Here is a 22,730-nt window from a genome sequence, read left to right as displayed (position 1 = left end):
TAATCTGGGGGATGCTTTTTATCACAGCATCACATAACTCATCCTGACTAATACACCTGACTTCATGCATGGAGAAGGAAAGGTGCTCAAGGCTCAGGAACCTGCAGAGGAACCTGTCCAGGACACAAGCCGTGTCAGTTGTGAACACTTTGAATCAACAGTCATGCTGAACACACACAGGCAGGTGAGTGAGGCAGACCACTGGTCTCATACCTCCATTCCAGACCTTCGGGTAGTCTTGACCAAGTTCACTGGCTCAGGCCCCAGCCTGCTGATGTGGTCTCTAGACTGGAGGGAGGCCCAGCAGAGGGCACTGGGGTGTGCCTGGGCTTGGGTGGCTCGATGGGCGGAAAGTGAATTGCAAAATGATTTGCTTTTCCAGCCACACTAACCATCTGAAGTGCTCATCAGCCACCCGTCGCTAGTGGTGACCGTATCAGACAGCACAAAGACAGGACATCTCCCTCCTCACAGGAAGCTTTAGAGGACACAACCGAAGGATTCGAATCAGTCACTGTGAGAAATCCGGAACAACTGCCTGAGATCTTACAGCTCATGTATAAGAGAATTTAACACGGCTTTCCCCAAATTTGACAGTAATTCTAATAGTTTGAATTATATTAGCAACGATGACTTGTGAAAACTGATACTTCTACCAGAAAAAGAACTTAAACATCCTTCTTTAGAAAGTCGTATGAAATTGTCACAGAAAGAGGCAATGGGAGGATGCAGGTTAAAAAAAAAGTAAGGAAAAGGATCATAAAGGTGTCGGGAAGTTAATAAAAAACAGTCTTCAGTATTTTGTGATGAGTGTGCTGAGCTTTTAAACATTCCAAGTAGGTGTGCACGCTTACAGCTGATTCTCTATGTGTAATCTTGTAATCCTTAAGAAACGCAGTGTCCCTGCCCCCGCCACCCACCACCGCCCCACAAAAACACAACACAACAAAACTACACAAGCCTCAGCTTCTACTGAATCTCATCTGCTTTGGACAGGCGTGATCTCCGGAAGCAATTAGGGTTTTTAAGGCAAAGTCACCCATAGCTTCATCCCCTATTTCCTTTCTTTCTTTTTTTAAGGGTCAAATCACCTTATTGAGAGAACTGGAGAGAAGGAGTCAGTACTGGAGCGGCCCTGAACGGGGCCAGATGGGATGTCCCCGGCAGGGCGGGATCACCGAGAGCTTCTTCCCTGATTCTCTGCTACTGGATCAAGTTGGAATCACCCCGTATCTGTGCTGGACAGTGTTCCCACTGTTCATGTCCAAACAGAACCAGAGAACATGACCTCACCTGGGGGCTGTGCCTTTGCAGATGAATCAAGTTAAGACGAAGTGGTTCTGGACTTGGGGGGACAAGTCTAATATTTGGTGCCTCTATAAGGAGAGGGACGTCTGGACACAGACACGCAGAGAGGACGGCCACATGGTCATGACCACTGAGACTGCAGTCCCATATCCACAGGTCACAGAGCATCAGCAACACCAGAAGCTAGAAGAAGCAACGGGAACTCCTCCCAGAACCAGCAGAGAAAGAGAGGCTCACCAACACCTTGATCCAAGAATTCTGACCTCCAGGACGGTGACAGGGTGAATTCCTGTTTTGTTTTTGGTTTTGGTGTGGCGGGGTGGGTCCTGGGGATTGAACTCAGGGGCACTCAACCACTGAGCCACAACCCCAGTCCTATTTTGTATTTTATTTAGAGACAGGGTCTCACTGAGTTGCTTAGTGCCTTGCTGTTGCTGAGGCTGGCTTTGAACTCACGATCCTCCTGCCTCAGCCTCCTGAGCCTCAGGGATTACAGGCATAGGCTACTGTGCCTGGCAAATGTCTATTGTTTTAAGCCAACGTATCGCTGGTAATTTCTTACAGCAGCCCCAGGAAATGAATTCAACGTCCCATACCCTGATTCGATACAATTGCTAGTCATTCTACCCTATTATTTGAGGGTGATTATTTATTAAGGAACATTTACAACACTGTAAGTTTTATTTACTCCAAATATTACATGTTGGATATACAATTCCGTTGAAGTAAAAGGAACAGCACGAGAATACAACGAAGTAAATCACGCAACATTTAAATTTGGCCTCACTTAAGCAACAACAAATGCCAGATACTGTTATAACATCGTTCAACCCTGACTTAAACTTAGGATAACAAAAGGCCAGGTGGATCATCTGTATCAGATGAACGTGGTAACACACTGCCTATCTCTAAACAGATAAAATCATGATTTTTAAGTTCATCTACATGGACTTATTTGTTCAAATCTGCTCTAAAAGAAAAAACAATACACGACAAATTCTTAATTGGTAAAATAATTTCACAACTACAAAATTAACTTGCTAAGGACACCATCCTCCACTGGCATGGAAGGAGCTTCCCAACCTCTTCACTGTCTGTTTATTTATTTATTTTTCCAGTGGAAAATGGTGGTGGTGGAGGTAAAGCAGTATGAGAGATAAAGTGGTCACTGATCAAACTGTCCACAGTACAAAATTTAACAGAACCCTTAAAGTTAAAACAACATGGTCAACGATGACAACCTGGATGCACTTTTCAAAAAATCATCCCTGGAAACCAAGAGGTGATCTGGGTTGTCGATGCCTCCTTCCTTCAGGGTCAGATTTCCTAACGCAGCCTAAGACAGCAAATGCCCTTAGTGTTCCCTGCTGTTATTCAGGCCCAGTCTCTCTTCCTGGGGGGCTGTCACAATGTGGGGACTCTCCCATGGCTCTCCTGGACCCTGCCTGCTCTGATGACTGACAGCGTTTGTGCTGATGAGCTTCTGGGATAAAACGTGGTCTGCCTGCAGACCTAGGCCGGGCCCAGTTAAAATGAATTAAATTTGGCCTAAACCAGCCTCTATATTTGGGTGATAAAACATGATGAACTGCAACCCAGGCAAGAGCAAGATGCAACCCACCCTAAGAGTGCACCTTGGTAACCAAGCAACAGCCGGAGCCCATCAAGGTGGAAGAGGCTCAGGCCATCCCAGGCTGAAGGCTGCCAAATGAGTCAGGGGCTGGATGTGGGCAGTTATGATACGGTGCTGCTATGAGATTATACTGCCTGGTGACACTGTCACTGTCTCGGTTTGTGTAAGTACGCCATATGTGTTCACCCTGAGACAGAATCACCTAAGGACCTATCCCAGAATGTGTAGCCCCAGAAGCGTCAGGTGACTGTATTGCCAAGTAAGGCAAACCCTGAACTGCACCAGTCTGGTGATCTCTGCAGCCATTTCCTGCTTTTCTGGTTGAAGTACATGCGTTGGGGTGCGGGGAGGGAGGGAGACCTTCTGGCTCACCTTGGGTCTGGAAGGCGGCTTGGCTCTGGAACCTACTTCTTGGTCAAATAAGTGGTTACACTGAATTCCTATCAGTTTTTTCTTTACACAGTGGTGCTGTTGTGGAGAAAAAATAACTAAAGTGGGAGACGGGCCAGGGCCCACGGAACCCCGCCACCCCACACCGCAGCTCCTGGGCACTTTCCTCCTTGGATCTTGAGCTCCAATCACTTCACGACCTGAGCTCTCCAAATTTACCTGTGCAACCTCTTCCCCCCTTTTCTTTCTCATTATTACCGAACTGGACTCAGAGAAGAGGCCTCAGGTGTCTGAGTAGGTCAGACAGAAGGTACAGGACTGGATAGGTTGGGGGCCACAAGATGGGGTTCTTGATCTTCAATTTTGATTGTTTTGATTTGGATGACGAACTCATCACAATCTCAAGAGTCCAGGACTCCACCTCCTGGACTCTGGCTAGGTTCGTGAGTCAGAATTATGGGCGTGCACATGCACATTTGGGGGAAAAGAGCTTAGCCTCACTAGGAAACAGTGGCCACATTCTGGAAGTTTCCGTTTGGACAAAATTGTTTACTTGTAACACATATTAGAAAAACAAGAAAATCACCCCCAAACAGTGGAATGTGTTCTTTAATTGGCACAGAGGCATCGAAAAGACTGAATGAATTAAAACAACAACAACAACAACAACAAAACCTTCTGAAAAGATTCTTTGGAGAAAGCAAATGAAAAGCTTCAGCAGCATACCAAGGGCAGGGTGAAAGGGGACTGCCTTGAACTAAGCCCATCCGCCGCGGGTCTTTGCCTAGATACTGAGTCCACTACTCCACCAGCCCTTTTTAAAAGCCCACTTGTCCCTTCCCCTTGAGGACAATAAAAAGCAAAAGTCAAACAGATGCCTTATAAAGGGAGAGCTGGGGGCCAAACCTGCCCGTCTGAACTGCTTTTACTCCACGGTCAAAGTATACAGCCGGCCGTTGTAAGCGACTTCTCAAGTCCAAAAGAAGATCCTCAAAAACTTATCAAGGAATTTAGGACCCTTGTTATGAGCTTAGGGCTCAAAACTTCCTGACCTTGACCAATCTATTCACACACTGGAACCCGGAGAAGCTTAAAAATGGATGATAGAAGCAAAAACCAAAGCAGGCTGAGAAGAAGACCCTTCAAGGTCAGACCAAGGGGAGCTACGAAAATGACTGAAAGAGTTTTAAATTCGATTCCTGAAGTTTCCCCACAGAAAACAAATTGCTCCATTATATAATCCTGTAGGAAAAAGAAGGATGAATCAGTTTCAGATTACAGAGCTCACCCAGGAACACCATGAAGCATCCTGGGCTCAAAATTCAAGGGATATTTCTTGCAGGCACCAAAAGGCATGGACTGCTTTATTTATAAATGGACCTGGTCATGAACTTGGCAGTCTGGTTAAGAAACAAGGTGGAGCGCGGTGGTATTGCATGCTTCTAGTGCCAGCTACTCAGCAGGCTGAGGCAAGATGATCCTGGAGCCCACTCATTTGAGGCCAACATAGTGAGACCCTGTCTTAAAAAAAAAGAGAAAGGGCTGAGGGTAAACTGCCCTGAGCAGCTGAGGACCTGAACCCCCCACAGGCTAACAAACTTACACAAACTCCAACTCCAACAACGGCAGGGACCCAGACCAAAGTGGCTTCCCCATCCTTCTTTGAAATCTAGAACGAGGGTTCTGTACCTCTAAGGTGTCTGCCTCCATTGCAAACAACCAGGACACTGGGGGAGAACTTGTTCACTTTTATGTCAACCTAACAATAAACCTTTCTTTCTCTGGGGCCAGACTGTTTTCCCATTAGAGGAATAATAATAACAATCAACACTGATGGTTCTCTAAAGGGCTTTCCAGTAAATTGCTCCCTGCAATCATTCTGACCAAACAAGGAGAAAAAAATAGGGAACCCAGAGCCATTTAATCTAACATAAACTCCACTTTAAAAAATCAACAAACCCATGGGGCTGGGGATGTGGCTCAATCAGTAGCGCTCTCGCCTGGCATGTGCGGCGCGCTGGGTTCGATCCTCAGCACCACAAAAAAGAAAATCAAATCGACAAACCCCTTGGAGTAAAAAAGGTCATATCTGTGGTGAGGTTTCAACTCAGTACAAGAGGGTCCCACAGCTGACACTCTAATTGACAATGGGGCCTCTTTAGATTAAAAAAAAAAAAAAAAGTAACATTATATCTGTTGGCTGGCTCAAGTGAACTTGCTGGGGCCAGACTCACTCTCCAAACTAAAGGGACACATAAAATTCTCTTGGGAGGGAGGAAGAATCTTAGGAGTTTGTTTCCCAGTGCCCAGGAACTAGAACCCCCATGCTCCCTACAGGCAGAACTTGATTTGGCTGGAGCTCAGGCCTATAGTATCCTTGACCTTTCTAAAAGCCCTGGATGTTTAAGGGCTTCTTCTGCTACTGGAAGGATTGAAAGTGTGGAGCTCTAAAAGTCCAAATAGGTCATTCTAAACCTTCACCTAAATTTCCCTAACATGTAATGGAGCTCATCAGTTGTAGAAGGCTTCATTAAACAGGGACACATGATTCTGGTAAGACCCCCACTCCTCTCAGGGAAGAAATCAAATGGATGAGGTTGGAGATTTGTTCCAGATCTGTGAGCAATTAATACAATCATGATGTCTGTGTTTCCTGCAGTTCCAAATGCTCCCATCTTTCTGTTTGAAGTGCCCACTGATTCAAAGTCATGGCAATCAGGTCCACTGACACGGAAAACAAAGGCCCACCCTTACAAAATAGCTCCTGGGTGGCCTCAGGCCCTTAACAATAGAGCCGCAAAGGGTCACCAGGTAAAAGCAGCTTCTTGTGACCATCAGCCGATGACAAGCAAACCTCTCACAAGTTACAAACTGGAAACCAGGACTTTTGGAAATGACACAAACACTTCCCTTCAACTTCACAGGAGGGATCCTACCAAATCCTCCCCAGCTACATTAAAGTTCTGGGGCCTCAAATCCTCCGCCCATACTTCAAAACTTAAAAGGGCCCCTTCATACTCCTGGAACTGCACATGTGGTGGAGATGTTAAAGGTAAAGCTAATCAAGGAATTTCTTCCTGAAAATAGCATCTTAAGCTTTCCAAGATCCTGGATCAAAACTTCTCTGTTACAACAAAGGCCTTACCTCTTTTCTTTTTTCTGTTTCTGGCTAATTACTCCCCACCCCACCCCAAATAGGGAAAGAAGTGCAGAATGATCATCTGTCAATGGCTTCAGCAAAGGCTTACGCTTTAGCAAGAAGCCAGAATGAGGGCGGGGGGTGGCTCAGTGGTAGAGCACTAGCTTGGCCTGCACAGCCTGGGTTCCATCCCAGCACTGCAAAAAATAAATAAGTAAAAAATAAAAAGAAAGAAAGGGTGACTGTTGAGACTGTGGGCTAATGCCAAAAAGATGAGTAAACCCTTTCATTAATGCTAGTACCTTTCTCATGCTCCCATTGAGAAATACCCTGAAACACAAAGGAAGAGTGGAAGCCTACCCCGGATATTTTAAATATCACTACTTGCTTCCTAGGCTCACTGATCTCTCCAATCCATAGCCTGGCAGTCGCTACATACGGAAAACCTGTCCAGGGGAGGCCGACACAAGGTGTTCTGTGCTCCAGGTAACATGTTCTGGTAGCTGTGTGGGTAGGAGTGACCGCTCATATGAGGTTACTGATAAACAACCAAGAAGGACCCCTGACAATAAGTATGGTTATGCATCCTTACAACAGGTAAACACGGTGCACTAAGAGCAAATTTTCCAGTATACCTGGAATAGAAGCCATGCAGACTTACAGGTGAGAGAATTGACGTATGTTCAAACACCACCAGATGGCCCTCATTTCCAGCTCCTGGGGGTCCTTCATGGAGTGTGGAGAGCTCATTTATTCTGTCATGCCTGCTCACTGGTTTGGGTCTTGCTGTTTGCCCTGGCTCACTCCTGCCTTCTGACCAGTTTCTTGGCCCTGTGTATTGTGTAATACTTACTCAGAAGCCTTAAATACCTGGATGCAACTGTCCTTGCTAAATCAAATGGTCTCACTGCAGTCAGAATGTCAAAAATGTAAAACACAAAAGTCATCCAACTCATGTGACATTATGAAATATAAATTCTGAACCAAGAACAAGCAGATTCATTATGATGGTTGCTAAAGATGGTGTCATGGCCCACGCCTATGGTCAGTCTGAGAGGACGACCCCAAGGAAGAATTATTAAAATTGAACTAAATTGGACTAAACTGGCCTTCTTACCTGGGTGATAAAATCAGACATAGGGCAGCCTCTATAAAATGAACTACAACCTAGCTTGATGTGCAAGCAAGTTGTAATCTAAGTGTATACCCCTGGTAACCAAGCAACTGAGCATCGGCCAATTATAGCAGCTGTTCCCTCAGCCAATCCCACACTAAAGTCTCCCAGATTATGCCCAAATAAAGCAAATGCCGAACTGTACCAATCAACTAATCTCCGTATGACATTTCCTGTTTTTCCCACTATAAACACAGCTCATGACCTTGGGGGTGGACGGCATTCTAAACCATTTTGGATCTGGAGTGCTCCATGGTTCTAGAACCTATTTCTTGCTCAAACTTAGGTTAAGTTTAACTCCTGTCAGTTTCCTTAATACCCTTCTGCAGAGAAGTGTATTAAGTCATTTTGAGTGAAAAGCTCAATCCAGGAATGCTAGTGTGAGCTTGTACTAATCACCCCTTTCCTAATTTTTATGTTTGACATCCTTGGGGCTTAACTAACTTCTAAGAAATTGCCCCTCCCAAGGCTGGCTAATTCCTAGACACAGGAAGAGTGGCCTGGGAGCATGCTTTCCACAGGCAGACTAACCAATCCACCTCCTCTATCTGGCCCTTATACCAAAGGAGAGAATGTCCCCTGCCCTAATCACTAGGGGTCAGCTATCAGACAACTAGAGATCGCCCTTGTAGCCAGAGCCCAGGGCACAACTGAGTTGAAGCAATGCAAGCCACTTCCCTTGCCCAGCCTTGTCTTTCCTGCAGAAAACATTCAAGGGCCCACGAGGGACGGGGGCTGTACTTTCCCACCACTCCCGTTCTGCCTGAGTGCTTCCCTGCTTGGCCCTGGGGGTGCGTTCTGCCTCTCTTTCCGGCGGAAACCGAACACGAAGCTTCTCTTCCACTGGAGCTCCCCTCTTTGCGCTGTCATTCGGGTCACCTTTATAAATTTGGACTTGGGGCTGGGGACACAGCTCTGTGGTGGACTGCTGGCTTGCCAGGCTCGGCTGAGGCCCTGGAAAACACTCTGGGACTGACTCGGGGCCAACACCCCCAACTCAGTGGAGTGCACAGACTTTCTTCATCTTCTTGCACGACTGCCACAGACTCATTGATCCAGGAACCTAAGAGGCTATCTTACAGGATTTAGAAGTGAAAGTCAAGGTGAAGTTAGGTGAGGAGTTGTACAGGCAAAAAGGCCTCCTCCCGGGAGTCAAGGTCTGAGCTCAGCATGCAGTGTCCCTCCCCAGCAGACAGGAGGCGACGCCTCAGGATGCAGGTGTCTTCCTATAAGGTGGCGCCCACCACTCACCCTGCACATTCGGGTTGGCTCTCGTGCGAACTGGGTTCTGATGAGCCATGGTATCAGGACAGGGCCTTCAATCAGGGATAGTGGAGAGAAAAAGAGCTCCCTCTGCTGCCTGCCTCTGCTGCCCAAGCTAACAAATGGGAGATGGGGATCTCCCTGCCCCACCCTGTAGCCACATTTGGGAAAAACAAACTCATGGCTTCAACAAAAAGGAGTCTCTCACACTTATCATCTTTTCTAACTTGTCATGATCTCTCTTTCTCCTATCTTTCACATTTCTTGTTTCCTTATTTGATAGAATCTCTTGTGGTTCTGGATCTTTGGTGAACCCCACAGGCTGTGTGCTGAACTAGGTCACCAGCCCCACGGCTCTACTGGGAGGCAGTGAAACCTGTGGAAGGCGGAGCCTAATGGGAGGAAGTTAGGTCACTGGGGTGAGGCCTTGGAGGAGATACTGGAGGGTGCTCCTTTCTCTCTCTGCCTTCTGGCCACCATGAGGTGAATAAGTTTCCTCTGCCACACACTCTGCAGTGATGTTCTACTTGGCACGAGGCCCAAAGCAATGGGGCCGGGAGATCACAGGCTGAAACATCTGAAACCATGAGCCCAAATAATTTTTTCCTCCTGTAAGTTGAATTTTGTCAGCTGTTTTGTCACAGTGATGGAAAGTGAACTAACATAGCATCTAAATTTTAAAGAGTGATGTTTTCCCAAGTAATTTAAGTGATGGGGGAAAAAAGAATAAGAAACAGGTACCATGAAAAAGCAACATTTAAAAATATAAAAAATCCTATGTAATATAGCTAGGTCAAGTACTAGACCATTCTGATTGAAAATATAATTGCTGAGTTACAATTTATCATGTTGGTGGTTTTGGGGGTAAGGCCATTTGTGAGAAAAAAGGGACACATTTATGATTATACAAATGGGATAACACTGTAGAATTTCACATGTGAACTGGTTAAAAAAATCACTGTGGCGGGCTGGGGATGTGGCTCAAGCGGTAGCACGCTCGCCTGGCGTGCGCGTGGCGCTGAGTTCGATCCTCAGCAGCATGTATAAATAAAGATGTTGTGTCTGCCGAAAACTAAAAAATAAATATTAAAAAATTCTCTCTCTCTCTAAAAAAAAAAAAAAAAATCACTGTGGCTCATGAAAAGAATCTTAATTTGTAAAAATCTTCATTTGGAACTTCAGGGACTATCCTTTCCCTGTCGAAGATGGAGAGGCCCAGGGGATGGGATATGCTACAAACATCTCGGGCCTGCCTCTTCGCATCCTAGCTGCAGCTCAAGGACAGGCAGGTATGGCACTATGAGTCAGGGTTCTCAGGGGAACAAATGGGAAAATACCTAATAGAGTGCTCAGCATCTCCGGAAGAAGGTGACTCCCCACACTGGTACTTCTCCTGTTTGCTTTTATCCTGGTGTGAGGAGAGCACCGGGGCTGGAATGCTTTCCACAAAATTAAACTGAAAAGCCCTCACTTGCAATGAGAGTTGACATTATCTTCTGAGAAATCCTTAAAAGTGACATTTTCCTGACAGAAAAGCAGAAGAAGGCTGGGGAGGAGGAAGCAGACTGTGCTGCTCTGAGCTAGATCTGTAGCAAAGTGGAGTTGGGCCTCTTTTTTTTCCTTTATAATGTGACCAGGGGACACAGATATCCTGGTTCAATTTCCTGGACACCATCCTAGGAGGGCTGGGTGAGGACCCATCTCTGCCTACTGGGCACCGTGTGGAGGACTGATGCTGGAGAAGGAGTGTGGGGTGCTCACGCTCAGTCTCCTTTGGTGTCAGCAGACAGGGACGTGTGTTGCTGTCATCTGCGTCACATGAGAACACTGTTCAGACGGAGGCAGACAGGGTCGGGAAGAAATGAAGGAGCGGTTCTGACTCCTTGCACTGGCTCAGTACGACATCCAGCAAGTGAGGAGGAGAAAGCAGGAGCTTCCAAAGGCTATAGCAGCAGAGAGACTTTGGGTTGGGAAGGCTGCGGGGGAACCAGTGGTCGTTCTGTGGTCACTTAGAAACTCCCAAGTGGACATAGCACTGATGACTCTTCTGACACGGGATTGAGGTGAGACAGAGAGGAGGACCAGAGTTCCCCAAAGAGAATTTCTTTTCTGCTGTTTCTTTCCGTTTTTGATACTGATGCTGCCCGGGGCTGGTGGGAACTGACAGACACCAGTGGCTGGCTGCTGGGCTGACTGACAGCCGTCATGCCCCTCCCTGCTGCAGCACAACAAGACAACCACCCCAGACCGGGCAGAGACTGGGGTCAGATCGGGACTATTGCTATTGTCCTTGGGGCATCTGAGTTTGGATGGGCTGTGACTGACACTGCTACTGCTCCTAAAGTGCCATCGAAAGTGTCAGCAATCTTAGCCCTACTGCATCCTCAGAATGACAAAGGCTGTCAGTCAGAGGGCTCCGACTTTGGCAGCCTGGCTGCCTGTCATCATGACAGCAACTGAAGCCCAACCCACCTGCTGCTGCTGCTACTTCTGCACTCCTGCAGCTGTCATGCAGCTGTTATGGTTACCATGGAAACTGCAGGAACTGTCAATCAGGTGGCTGCTTCTCTGACAGTCCAACAGAGCTGTCTCGATAGCGACGGCTGCTCCAGAGGCCTCCATGGCTCCAGGAGACGGCTCTGGTTGGGGCAGCCTTGGACATCCTTGAACCACCCCAGACATCTCTGCCTACTCTTCAGATGTCCTCACTCTGGTCCTTGAGGAGCACCACTCCCCCATGACAGCTGGGCCAGTACAACTATGCAGACTGGCAGGACTGAAGAAAGTCTGGTTAGGTTAGTAGGCAGGAGACTGTGGACATGTGGGCATCGTTTTTTTTTTTTTTTTTTTTTTGGGCTACATAAGCAGCACTTTTCTCAGTCTTATCAGGCCAGTCTGGGACTTCCATTCACCACTCTGCCTGCTGTGCTGCAGCATAAGCCCCAATAAAGACTTATTTAGATGATTTCTATCTTGGGTATAGTGGGCTGAGCTGGTCGCAGTAAGAGCTGGTAACCAGGGCTGCTAGCCTTGAGAACACCTCACAGGCAGATCACTGCTGAAGAGCTCCAGACAAAGGCTGAGAGCAGAGCGCCATGGGAGACTGTAGGGAGCCGCTAGCCCCACACTGGGAGAGCTGCTGGGAGCTGCTAGCTCTGGCTGCTGAGGAGTTTCCAGCAGCAGCTAGAAGAGCTGTTAATGCCAGCTGTTGGGAAGCAGGGGCACTCAGGGAACAGGTTTACTCTGAGATCCGAGAGCCACAGGCACTCGAAGCTCAGAGTTATCACACTAACTGCTGAGAGCTGCTGGCACCCGAAGCTCAGAGCTATAACCCTAAAAGCTAAGAGTCACTGGCACTCAAAGCCTGGAGCGTCAACATCAAGAGCAGAGAGTCACTGGCACCTGGACGTTGGAGCGCTAGAACTAAGGGAGTGGCCCTTTGCCTTTTTCCAATTTCCATCTGAATTGAGCAAAAGAATCCTTAACAAAGGTATGAATTTTTTTTTTTTCAAAAACAGACAGACAATGGTTGATACCTATTAATTTTCATGAACCACTTCCACTAAAGGCTTCCTGGCATGTCAATCAGTTTTTTTTTAATTTAAGTGGTCAGATTAGGGAATACTTTCTCCTTATAATTAAGTTGAATGAGTCTAGTATTTTCTAACTCCCATAATGAAGCAATTGTAGTTACTGAAAAGTCCTACAATAAAAAAATATCAATGAGTATAATGTCCTGCTAGTGAAATAACTGATGATGTGATAAGTCATCGAAATTTTTGTATTACGAAAAATTTCTTAAAACTAAAACAATTGAATACTCTGAATGAATGAGGCAGAACTGGTAGCTGTCATTTGCTCATTAGTTTTCATCATCCTTCGGTTAAGAGCGTGTGCCTCACAATCTAGGAAGCCAGTTAACTGCACCAGCTGGGTAGAACAGCGGGAACATCTGGGTACCCCAAATAGTTATCCCTGTCAATATTACCACGTGCATTAACCAAGGTATACCTATTGTTCTTTGATAAATAATGTTTGGTCTGATAAACATAAAACCGATATAATAAGAATTTAGGTTGACGTTGGAGAAAAATTTGCTGAACACTGACATCCCATGCCAGTCTCTTTTTCCTTGGACATTCTGGTTGATTTCCCTCGAACAGGCAGATTACCACGGCATGGCAATTTTTTAACATCGTCATATATTAGTGGATGGAGAGTAAGTTGAAATTTACTGATGGGCCTAACCGGTAATGCAAAGCCTAGTAGAGAAGTGGACTGTCTCCTAAATGCTTAGCATCCATTAAATCAATGAGACAGGGCTCTGCTTGCAGGGGCTCTCTGACCTACTTTGGCGGTATGTCTGACATCCCAACACACATACAGTTTAAACTTACTCTTGCTTACTGTTCATTGAGTGTGTATAAATATATAGCCTCAAATTAACTAGACTATTATCAGACTTTTCTATATCCGAGATACATCTTGTATTTTGACATTAATTGGATTGCAACATGCAGTTTACGACACCTGGGACTACAGCAAGACATGAAACACAGTTCTACCCAAAACTGCTACTTCTTGGGGAAGGACTAATTTTGGCTACTGCACTGGACAATGGTTTGATTCCTTAATTTCACAGATAAGTTCACAGGGACACACAAAGCCTAAGCGCATTTTTTGGTTAGCCTGTGCTCTAGTAATCTGTTTCCAGATTAAAACACAATCCCCCACCCCCCACGGCTGTCTGTGGTCACTGACGTGTTTCGATCCATCTGGCAGAGCCAGATACTCCTCAGGAATGGAGTCCTCCATCCTTGTGAAACCTTTGCTTCCTGTGAGTCGTACGCGGTGCCCTGTGTTATCAGTGAACTGCATTCCTGAAACATTGGCTTCAAAGAGACTTTCTGAGGTGGTTTTCCAACCACGGGCGCCATGTAAATTTCAGGCTCACTGTGTACTGGGTCAGATTCCACCAGGCACAGACTTGCAACTAGTGAGCAGGAGTCAGCGTTTGGCAAGAGTTCCATTTGGCAACCTTATCGACAAGCATTTTACAAAGCGCAGTGGCGGGGATGGGTGCTCGTCCATTCCCAGCACTCACAGAAGTACAGGGAATTCCAGAAACCTCAACGCAGAGAGAAAATCAATTATTTCTTTCCCTGTTATTAACCACCTCTTGGCGACTATTCATCTTACGTGTGATGATGACTAATATTCGCCGAATGGCAAGCAGGCGCTCCTTCAGGGAGGTCATGCCGAGGATGGCTAGCTGAGCCTTGCGCTCCAGCGGCAGCACTGCCAGGATCCACCAGGACCAGGCAGGACCACTAGGATTGCTCTGCAAAAGGAAGGAGAAGAAACACAAGATTGAGGCCTAAAATATACCGACCCCTGTTCCCTGATATAGTTTTGGTTTAACCAACAAACGTGAGCAAAAATTAGATGCCACCTTCTATTATTGTAGGACCACCTCACAATTCATTCATCCCTCAAGCTGCAAAGTCCAATGTCACCTGCTCAAAGTTGGGGAGACTCATGAAGCAAAGAGCCTGCCAAGAGATGGCCCTTCCACAGGGGAATGCCATGGATTAGCTGTACTCCTGAGTACACACCAGCCAGAGGGGAAGGCCACGAGTGTGACCTCCGTGGTCCAGTATCCAGTGCTACTGTTTTGTAAGTTTTAAGCAGGCTCCATAAAGCATGATATTATAAAGACTACAAAAGCATATGTATAAGATTGAGTGCCAAAGGAAATAAATCTTATAATAAAGTCAATGTGGCAAATGTGTAATATGTATAAAACATTTATATATAGACATGTTACATGTGGGAACTATCGTGAATTTACACATATACACATGTTGCGAATTTATATAAATTTATAGAAATAAATATATGTGTATACACACACACACACACACACACACAAATACATACACCTATACCTGCGTATATGTATATGATTGCCTTTCTTTAACAAAATCAAACACGTACTTCTGGATTGAGCTCTAGGCAAAAACTGCTCATAAGTTCGTTTCCAATATTCCTGATACTGGACCCAAGACATCCCTGTCTCTCTGCTTCCAAGGTCTTGGATTCTCTTCCGTTCCTACTCCAAAGACAGGCAAAATACCAACTGGGAATCAAGGAGGGTGAACTCTGGAGTGGTTTTAGTTCAGGGTGGAGCAGATTCCATGAGTGGATTAGGAAGAACACTGTGGCCAAAGCCCAAAGGGGAAGCCCAAGTCACTGTCAGGAGGACCGTGACTCACCCTTCCGTGGTGACTTCCAACACAGGGGCTGTAGGAAAATGACCTAAATGAATTCACATTTTTCTCTTCCTTCCTCATCTTAGAGTGGGAAAAAACTGAATAACATGCCTAATGGGAAGGATAACACATTAAAAAAAAAAAAGAATGCCTCCTGCGTGCTACCCAAAGTCCTCTGTACTGGCAGAATAACACGCTCCAAAGATGCCCACACCCTGATCCTAACACCTGTGAACATGGCACTTCACGTGGCAAAGGGGACTCCGCACATGTGGAGCAGTTAGGATCTCAAGGTGGGAGACTCTCCTAGTGGGCCCAGTGCAATCACAAGGGGCCTCTCCAGGCTGGGGTCAGGGAGATGTGACTATGGAGAAGCGGACAGGATGTGACGTCCCTGGCTTTGATGATGGAGGAAGGCAGCCATGAGCTAAGAGTGCCAACAGACTCCAGAAGCTGGAAAAATGCAGTGAAACAGATTCTCCCCGACAATCTCCTGAAAATGATGCACACGGCCATCATTTTGATCAGGGCCCAGTGAGACCCACGTCAGGTTTCTGACACAGAAAACTAACATGTAAGATGATCCATTTGCATTCCTTTAAGCCACCACATTTGTGATCTTCTGCTACAGCAGTAACAGAAAGCGAATACATCTACCAATCAAAGATTGATCTGGGATAATAAGAAAAAGCCTTTGGGAAAAGAATGACTCACAGCTCCTGGCAAGTTAATCTCATCACTTTGCTTTCTGAATCTGAGTCAGAGCCCAGAGGAGCCAGAGGGCTTATGTGAGAAGGGATGGTCGGGTAGGACTTGGAAGCAATTCTGGCTATTAAAGCTCTCTCCTGGAGCTCAATCAGAGGGTAAAATCTAGAAACCCCATCAAGAGATAAGAAAAAGATATAAATAAATGGGGGAAAGACAAGAGGCAGCTGACCTTACAAAAAAGGTATAAATAAATGGGGGAAAGACAAGAGATAACTGATCTTACACTAAACCTGTTGAGAGCTGGTCCTACCCCACCCCGCAACCCAAACACATGATAAGACAGACAGATGCCCACGTGCAGATGGGAAGAACTATATTGTGCCAGTCACAATCCTATGTCATCCTTGCTGGACACCCTCACCCAAATGAGGAGGTCATGTGCACGCAGAAATACTCCAAAACCCTAAGGCCCATTTACTGCTTGAAAAACCAGCTTTACCCAAAAATCATTTTCAGGAAGTACCAGAGAAAGCTCATGATGCCTGGGCCCCACAAAGGACTTGGAAATAAGGCTTCCAAGTTTCACCAGGATCACGGGGGTCTCCCTGCTTACTCAACACCTCTTAGACTAGGAACGAGGAAACATCATGTGGAAAACACCGTGTTCCTGCCAAAATGACGAGACCGCTATCCAGGTCTTACGGTGTTCATGAGAAAAGCCAAAGCACAGGAGCTGGCGGCCACGCAGAACAGGAGGGTTTTTGTTAGAAAAAAAATTATCTTGATAGAGAGCACTTTTTTTCCTTCAATGCACAAGCTGCCCATACTAAGGGCTTTCTTGGGCTGTTAATAAAGGAACTGATTCATAAGCAGTGATAATGGAATATACAGCATTGTGCTGCCAAATTTTTCCATCAGAGTGATGTGTCTCAGCACAGTATAGCAGGACGCAGAGCATGAAGAAGGGAAAAGGAGACCGTACCTGAGGCTCAGGTTCCCTGTCAGGCATTAACCCAAAATGACTTAGGATCTGTTCTTTCATGTGGTCCTGAAGAGATGCGAACCAGGACACCGACTGTTGGTAAACAGAATCATGAAGAGCAGCCAGTTCCTCGTACTCCGGACCTTCCACCTGGCCAAGGAAAAAGAGAGAACCATTTTAATAACTCAGGAGGTATGTGGCCCTCCACTCGTCTGCTCCAGCTAGTGACCTCTGCCGTATCCGCTAAGTGCATTTGTGGCGTTTATTGTTTCAATAATTCACGATTATTTCATTAAAAAGGTATATTCTCAATAAAGAAATTTTGCACGATTTCTTTTTGCCTAATTGAGAGCTACTGATTCCATGATTATTCCTCTTAAGACTCTTAACATAAGCACAATTCCACATGATGAATGATTTTCAATGGATGCATGTAATTATACACTTGAGATATACTGTAATTTAACCATTTACATAAGATAGATTTAGATACTTTCAACTTTTTTACATAAGATAGATTTAGACACTTTCAACTTTTTTATTTTGAATATAAATATTCAAAAACAATTTTTTTTGGGGGGGTGAGGGAAGTATTATTTCCTCAGGAGAATTTCCTGGAAATAGAATTACCAAGGGAAAGAACTTAACATTTTAAAAACTGTAGTCCATATCAGCAAACTGTATTCCGAAAGACACATTAGAGCAACCCCTCATCCATGCATTAGCTAGGGCTCAGCTGGAACACTTGGCTTCTGGTATCTATCTCACTGTCAAGTCCAATGTCTTACATTTCCATCTCAGCCCTTCGTCAGAAGAACTGGTAGAATAAGAACAGTGGACTGGGGCCTGGGTTAAATTGGTTTCATCACTGACTTAACATGGGTGAATTCTAAGCAGGCTCACAGCCTCATTAAGGTAGAGTTTTCTCATCTGCAAAATAGAAGTAAACCGTTCAGGTCCTTTCTGGCTATAGAATTCCAGTTATCTATGGGAACTATGGTAGACTGAGGAATTACACTGTTATGCAAATGGCCCTCTTGAACTTGATTCGTAAAATCAAATATTCTTCGGTGGTGGAGGACTTTCCTTAAAAAAAAAAAACACAAAAACTCTAAATTTATTTCATGTTGTTACTATTTGAGCCATTTAAAAATTATTAAATACAGGGCTGGGGCTGTAGCTCAGTGGTAGAGCGCCTGCATCACACGTGTGAGGCACTGGGTTCGATCCTCAGCACCACATAAAAATAAATAAATAAAGATATTGTGTCCATCTACAACTTAAAATATATTAAAAAAAGAACTATTAAAAAATATACAAATACATAAAAGCTGTCATCCATAACAGTCAATAAAGCAGAGACCCTGAGGACTATCACTTTCAGCCATGGTCTTCAAATCTAGCTCCGTGGTCCAGTGACAATGGAATTTGGCTCCATGCTCTGCTCCTTTGCCAGACAGTAGAGACCCAGCTGGAGGAGAGGGGCCTGGTGCACTGGGTGTGGATCCATTTACACGAATATGCATCGTCATCCCCAACATGACTTCTACGGAAGACCACAGACTCTTACTTCCACATTTCCAAATGTCAAAGAATTTTTAAAAAGAATACAATGATTCCAACAATTTCCTCCTTCTAAATATTAAAAACATTTTTTGTTACAGTATAATTTACATACCAAAAATAAATGTGCAACTCTTAATTGCCTCAGGTAATTTTGTCAACTGTGCACACCAGTCTAACCATCAACCTAAACAAGACAGAGAACATTTCCATCACGTAGAAAGATTACAAAGTCCACCCTACATTGTTAGGGTCTGTAAACAAGTCAGGATGGCACCTGGCATTTTGCCAGAGGGAGTGGTTTGTGAAGTAACACCAGCGAGCCATTAAGTGTGGAGATTCCTTATTGGTTGACTGCTGTATCTAGTTTATGTTAATTAAGATAAGCTGTGTGTAATGTATATATACCCTTCCTGTCCTACAATAAACGGCTCCCACTCCTGCTGTATCAATGTACACAAGTTGTTTGTCACCCCCCCCACCCCCCACCCCCCGGTTATTTTGCTGCAGCCGAAATGCGGCACTACATTTTCTGAGTTTCATTACCAGATGCTAGTTTTGCCTGTACTTGGAAGTATACCGATGGTGATGGTTGTGCCTGTTGCCTATGTAGATTAAATACTGGTATTTTTCCTGAGGCCGGCTTCTCTTACTTGGCATAATGTCTGTGAGATTCATTCATGTTGTTTATTCCTTTTTACTGTTGAGTAGTATTCCACTGTATAAATGTACCAAACTTGTTTATCTATAAACCCGTTGAGATCTGGGCTGCTTCTAGCTTTTAGCTATTAATAAGATTCTTATGGATATTCTCATAAGTCTTTTTTTTTTAATCTCTTCAAAACATTTTGCTAATTTGTCAAATTATGTGTCCTGATATTTCTATTAAAAACAAATAATTCTTTTTTTTACCTAAGCATTGTTTTAACAATTTAATTAAATTATTAGCACATGCTAATTATACAAGATAACAGGTTTCTTTGTGGAATTTCATACCTGCATATAACATGTTTTGATTGTATCCACCCTCCCTTTTGCCCTCTCTTATCCCCACTCCTCCTGGTCCCCTTCCCATTCCCCGATAGTCCCCTTCTTACTGGTTTCATGTCATATTCCACCCCTGCCCCAGATTGCACATATGAGAAAACAAGTAATACTTTTTTGTGGTTGCTGTTATTTTTTTAGTTGTTGATGGATCTTTATTTTATTAGTTTATCTGGGTGCTGAGAATTGAACCTAGTGCCTCACACATGCCAGGCAAGTGCTCTACCAAAACCCCCGCCCCCATACTTGTCTTTCTGAGTCTGGCTTATTTCACTTAACAGGATGACCTCCAGTTCCATCCATTTTCCTACAGATGATAGACATGATTTCACTCTTCTTTATGGCTTAATAACACTCCATTGTGTATTGCCCCGTATTTTCTTTATTCATTATTTGCCTCAGACAATTTTGTCAACTGTGCACACCAGTCTAACCATCAACCTAAACAAGACAGAGAACATTTCCATCACGTAGAAATGTACCTTGATGAGCACTCAGACTGATTCTATAACTGGGATCATGTGAATAATGCTATGATAAACAGGGGTGTGCTGGTATCTCTATGGTATGCTGACTTTGATTCCTGCCGGTATGTACCCAGAGGTGGTATAGCTGGATCATAAGGCAGTTCTGGTTTTAGTTATTTGAGGACCCTCTATACTGTTTTTCCATAGTAGCTGTACTAATTTGCATTCCCATCAATAGTGTATAATGGTTCCTTTTCCCTGCATTCTAATATTTCTTTATTTTTCCTGACAATAGCCATCCTCACTGGGGTGACATGGAATCTCAATGTACTTGTGATTTGCATTTCCTGAGGGCTAAAAATGTTGAGCATTTTTAATATAATTTTTGGCTATTTGTACTTCTTTTGACAAATTAGACAAATAATTGCTAACGGTAAGAGACTCAAGTCTTTTATACTTACCTGCGAATTAAGTCATTCTCAAATACTACTGTTTTGCATTACAGCTCATTCTGAATTGAACCAGTAACTAGGAACAGGGATTGACAAACTACTGCTTATGAGTCAAATGCCTTTCACCATCATGTTTTCATAAATAACATTTTACTGGAGGCTGGCTGTTGTGCCCACTTATTTACATATGGCCTATTGCTGCTTTTGCACTCCCAGGCAGCTGAGTAGCTGCAACAGAGAGCACGTGGCTTGCAAAGTCTAAAGTACAGTCATCCCTTAGGGACTGGTTCCAGGACCCCCTGTGGATATCAAAATCCATATAAAATAATGCAAAATTTGCATATAATCACACAGATCCTCCCACACACTGTAAATCAGCTCTAGATGGCTTAGAACACCTACTACAATGCCAACACCATGTAGTCAGCTGTTACACTGCATAGTTTTTGTTTTTAGGAGGCAGGGTTTCACCGTGTTGCCCAGCCTGACCTCAAACTTGTAGGCTCAAGAGATCCTCCCTCCAGCCTCAGCACCTTAAGAAGCTGGACTAGAGCTGTGCACCACCATGTCCAGCTATACTGTGCTGTTTGGGGACTGATTCCAAGGAAACATGTTTATACATGCTCAGTACAGACTCAATTTTGCTTTTACAATGTTTCTGACACATGGTCAACTGAATCCAGGGAGCAGAATTCAGATACCGAGGGTCAACTGAAAACCTGGCCTTTCTAGGAAAAGTCTGCCAGCCCCTGGGCGAGAATATGAGGAATCACAAACCCACTTTGTGATGTGCAGGTGGCGTACAAGTCTCTCCACGGAGGAATCTCAGTAAGAGATTTCTCTACCAGCCCCAACCCAGGTAAAACTGCGCCCAGAGAATGAACAACTTCAGGGCTGGATGAAGAAGGAAATAAGCGATGCTGTGAATGAAAACCCGGCCAGGCCTTTCCGGGACGCAGAGTGAAAAAAGGTAACTGACCTCTAGGAAATACACTAGGAAAATGAGCCTCACCTTTTCATCTTCCAGGTATTCGATGTCCGCCGTGTTGTAGCCATCTCTGTGACGGTGGCTTAATACTCGGAACCGACTGATTCCGATGGCATCCACAACGGAGCTTCCATCAGGAAAGGTTCTGACCTCCTTGATCTCCAGCATGCAGCCGTACTCGGAAATCCTTAAGGCACGTGGGGAGAAACAACCATTATTTTTAAAATGTTTAAATGTTTAAAATGTTCCCTCGAAAAACGTTTGGGTTTAAAAGGGAGTGCGAAGCCCACGTCCTCCCCATAAAAGTCCTGCAGGTGACCGCTCTGCTGGAATTGCTAAATACTATGGAGTTGGTGGCTACAGGTGCCAGAGCACTTGGGCCTCAGCAGTTCAAACAAGCTAGTGCTCGGGAGGGACCTGAGACGTGGGAAGACAGAACCTTTCACATGGCTCCTCAGCCCCCTTGGCCAGGCCCCATGGGGGGTTCCACTCCCACACACACCCTCTGCATGGCTAGGATCCGTGGCATGTTCCCGTTTGGCCCCTCCACAGCACGACTCTGCAGATCTCTCTTCTTCCCTGTCCTCTTGGACCACTCAAGTCCTGACGGCGCCCTTCCTATGTCACCCCCCCCCACACACACACACACACACACGGGGCTGCCCATGATGGGTCCATCCACCCGCACTCCACAGCTCCCATGGAGATCCCGTTCACAACCACGACTATACCTAGCACCTGCACCTTAGTGACAGTCATCACTGCACACAGCAGTACATACCACGCACTCACCCAAGACTCCCCAAAACAGGGAGGCTCAGGTCACAGCAAGATCCAAAGTCAAGGTCTGAACCCTAAGCTATCTGCTTCCAAAGTCTTCAACTGAACAGCTTCACTACACATCTCCAAATGAAAGACAGGAGAGGATTACAAGCCTATGAGTCCTGCTGCACAGCCGCTCCAGGATCTGGTGAAACTCTCCCTCTCGGTTATCCAACAGGAGGATCTTACCACAGCCCCTGAACGTCAGATCCCCACATCTACCTCAGCAGCAGAGCCTGTCGCACTGCGCAGCATCAGGTCTTGTCTGAGGACAGGAGGCTGTGTCTGCAGCTCCCAGGGCATCCCTGTCCTCATGCCTGCCCACATAAGTCATCTGTAACCCAGCAATTCAGGAGGCTGAGGCAGGCAGATTATAAGTTCAAGGCCAGCCTCAGCAATTTAGCAAGACCCTATCTCGAAATTAAAAAAAAAAAAAATTAAAAAGGGCTGGGGATGGTGGTAAAGTATCCCTGGGTTCAATCCCTGGATCAAAAAAAAAAAAAAAAAAAAAAAAAAAAAAAAAAA

The 22,730-nt window shown here is 45.2% G+C and overlaps 1 protein-coding gene across 2 annotated transcripts in view; it reads right to left on the bottom strand.

Moving 5' to 3' along the window:
* Positions 1–1,970: 1,970 nt before the first annotated feature.
* The window catches only part of Lonrf2 (LON peptidase N-terminal domain and ring finger 2), a 51,595-nt gene continuing 30,835 nt past the window's right edge, over positions 1,971–22,730 (bottom strand). The window contains exons 10-13 of one of the 2 annotated variants that reach the window (XM_048810258.1): positions 21,408–21,570; positions 16,870–17,019; positions 14,107–14,248; positions 1,971–4,848 (exon numbers count right to left, since the gene is read on the bottom strand). In XM_048810258.1, the coding sequence (XP_048666215.1) occupies positions 4,823–4,848; positions 14,107–14,248; positions 16,870–17,019; positions 21,408–21,570 (481 nt within the window). In that variant the 3' untranslated portion in view covers positions 1,971–4,822. Of the gene's footprint in view, positions 4,849–11,762; positions 14,249–16,869; positions 17,020–21,407; positions 21,571–22,730 lie in introns of those variants that run through there. The other variant, XM_015499677.2, reaches the window with a different exon arrangement.

Source organism: Marmota marmota, unplaced genomic scaffold, assembly GCF_001458135.2.
Source record: "Marmota marmota marmota unplaced genomic scaffold, marMar, whole genome shotgun sequence".
In the NCBI taxonomy this organism is placed as follows: Eukaryota; Metazoa; Chordata; class Mammalia; order Rodentia; family Sciuridae; genus Marmota; species Marmota marmota.
This window is presented reverse-complemented; position numbering and strand designations above follow the sequence as displayed.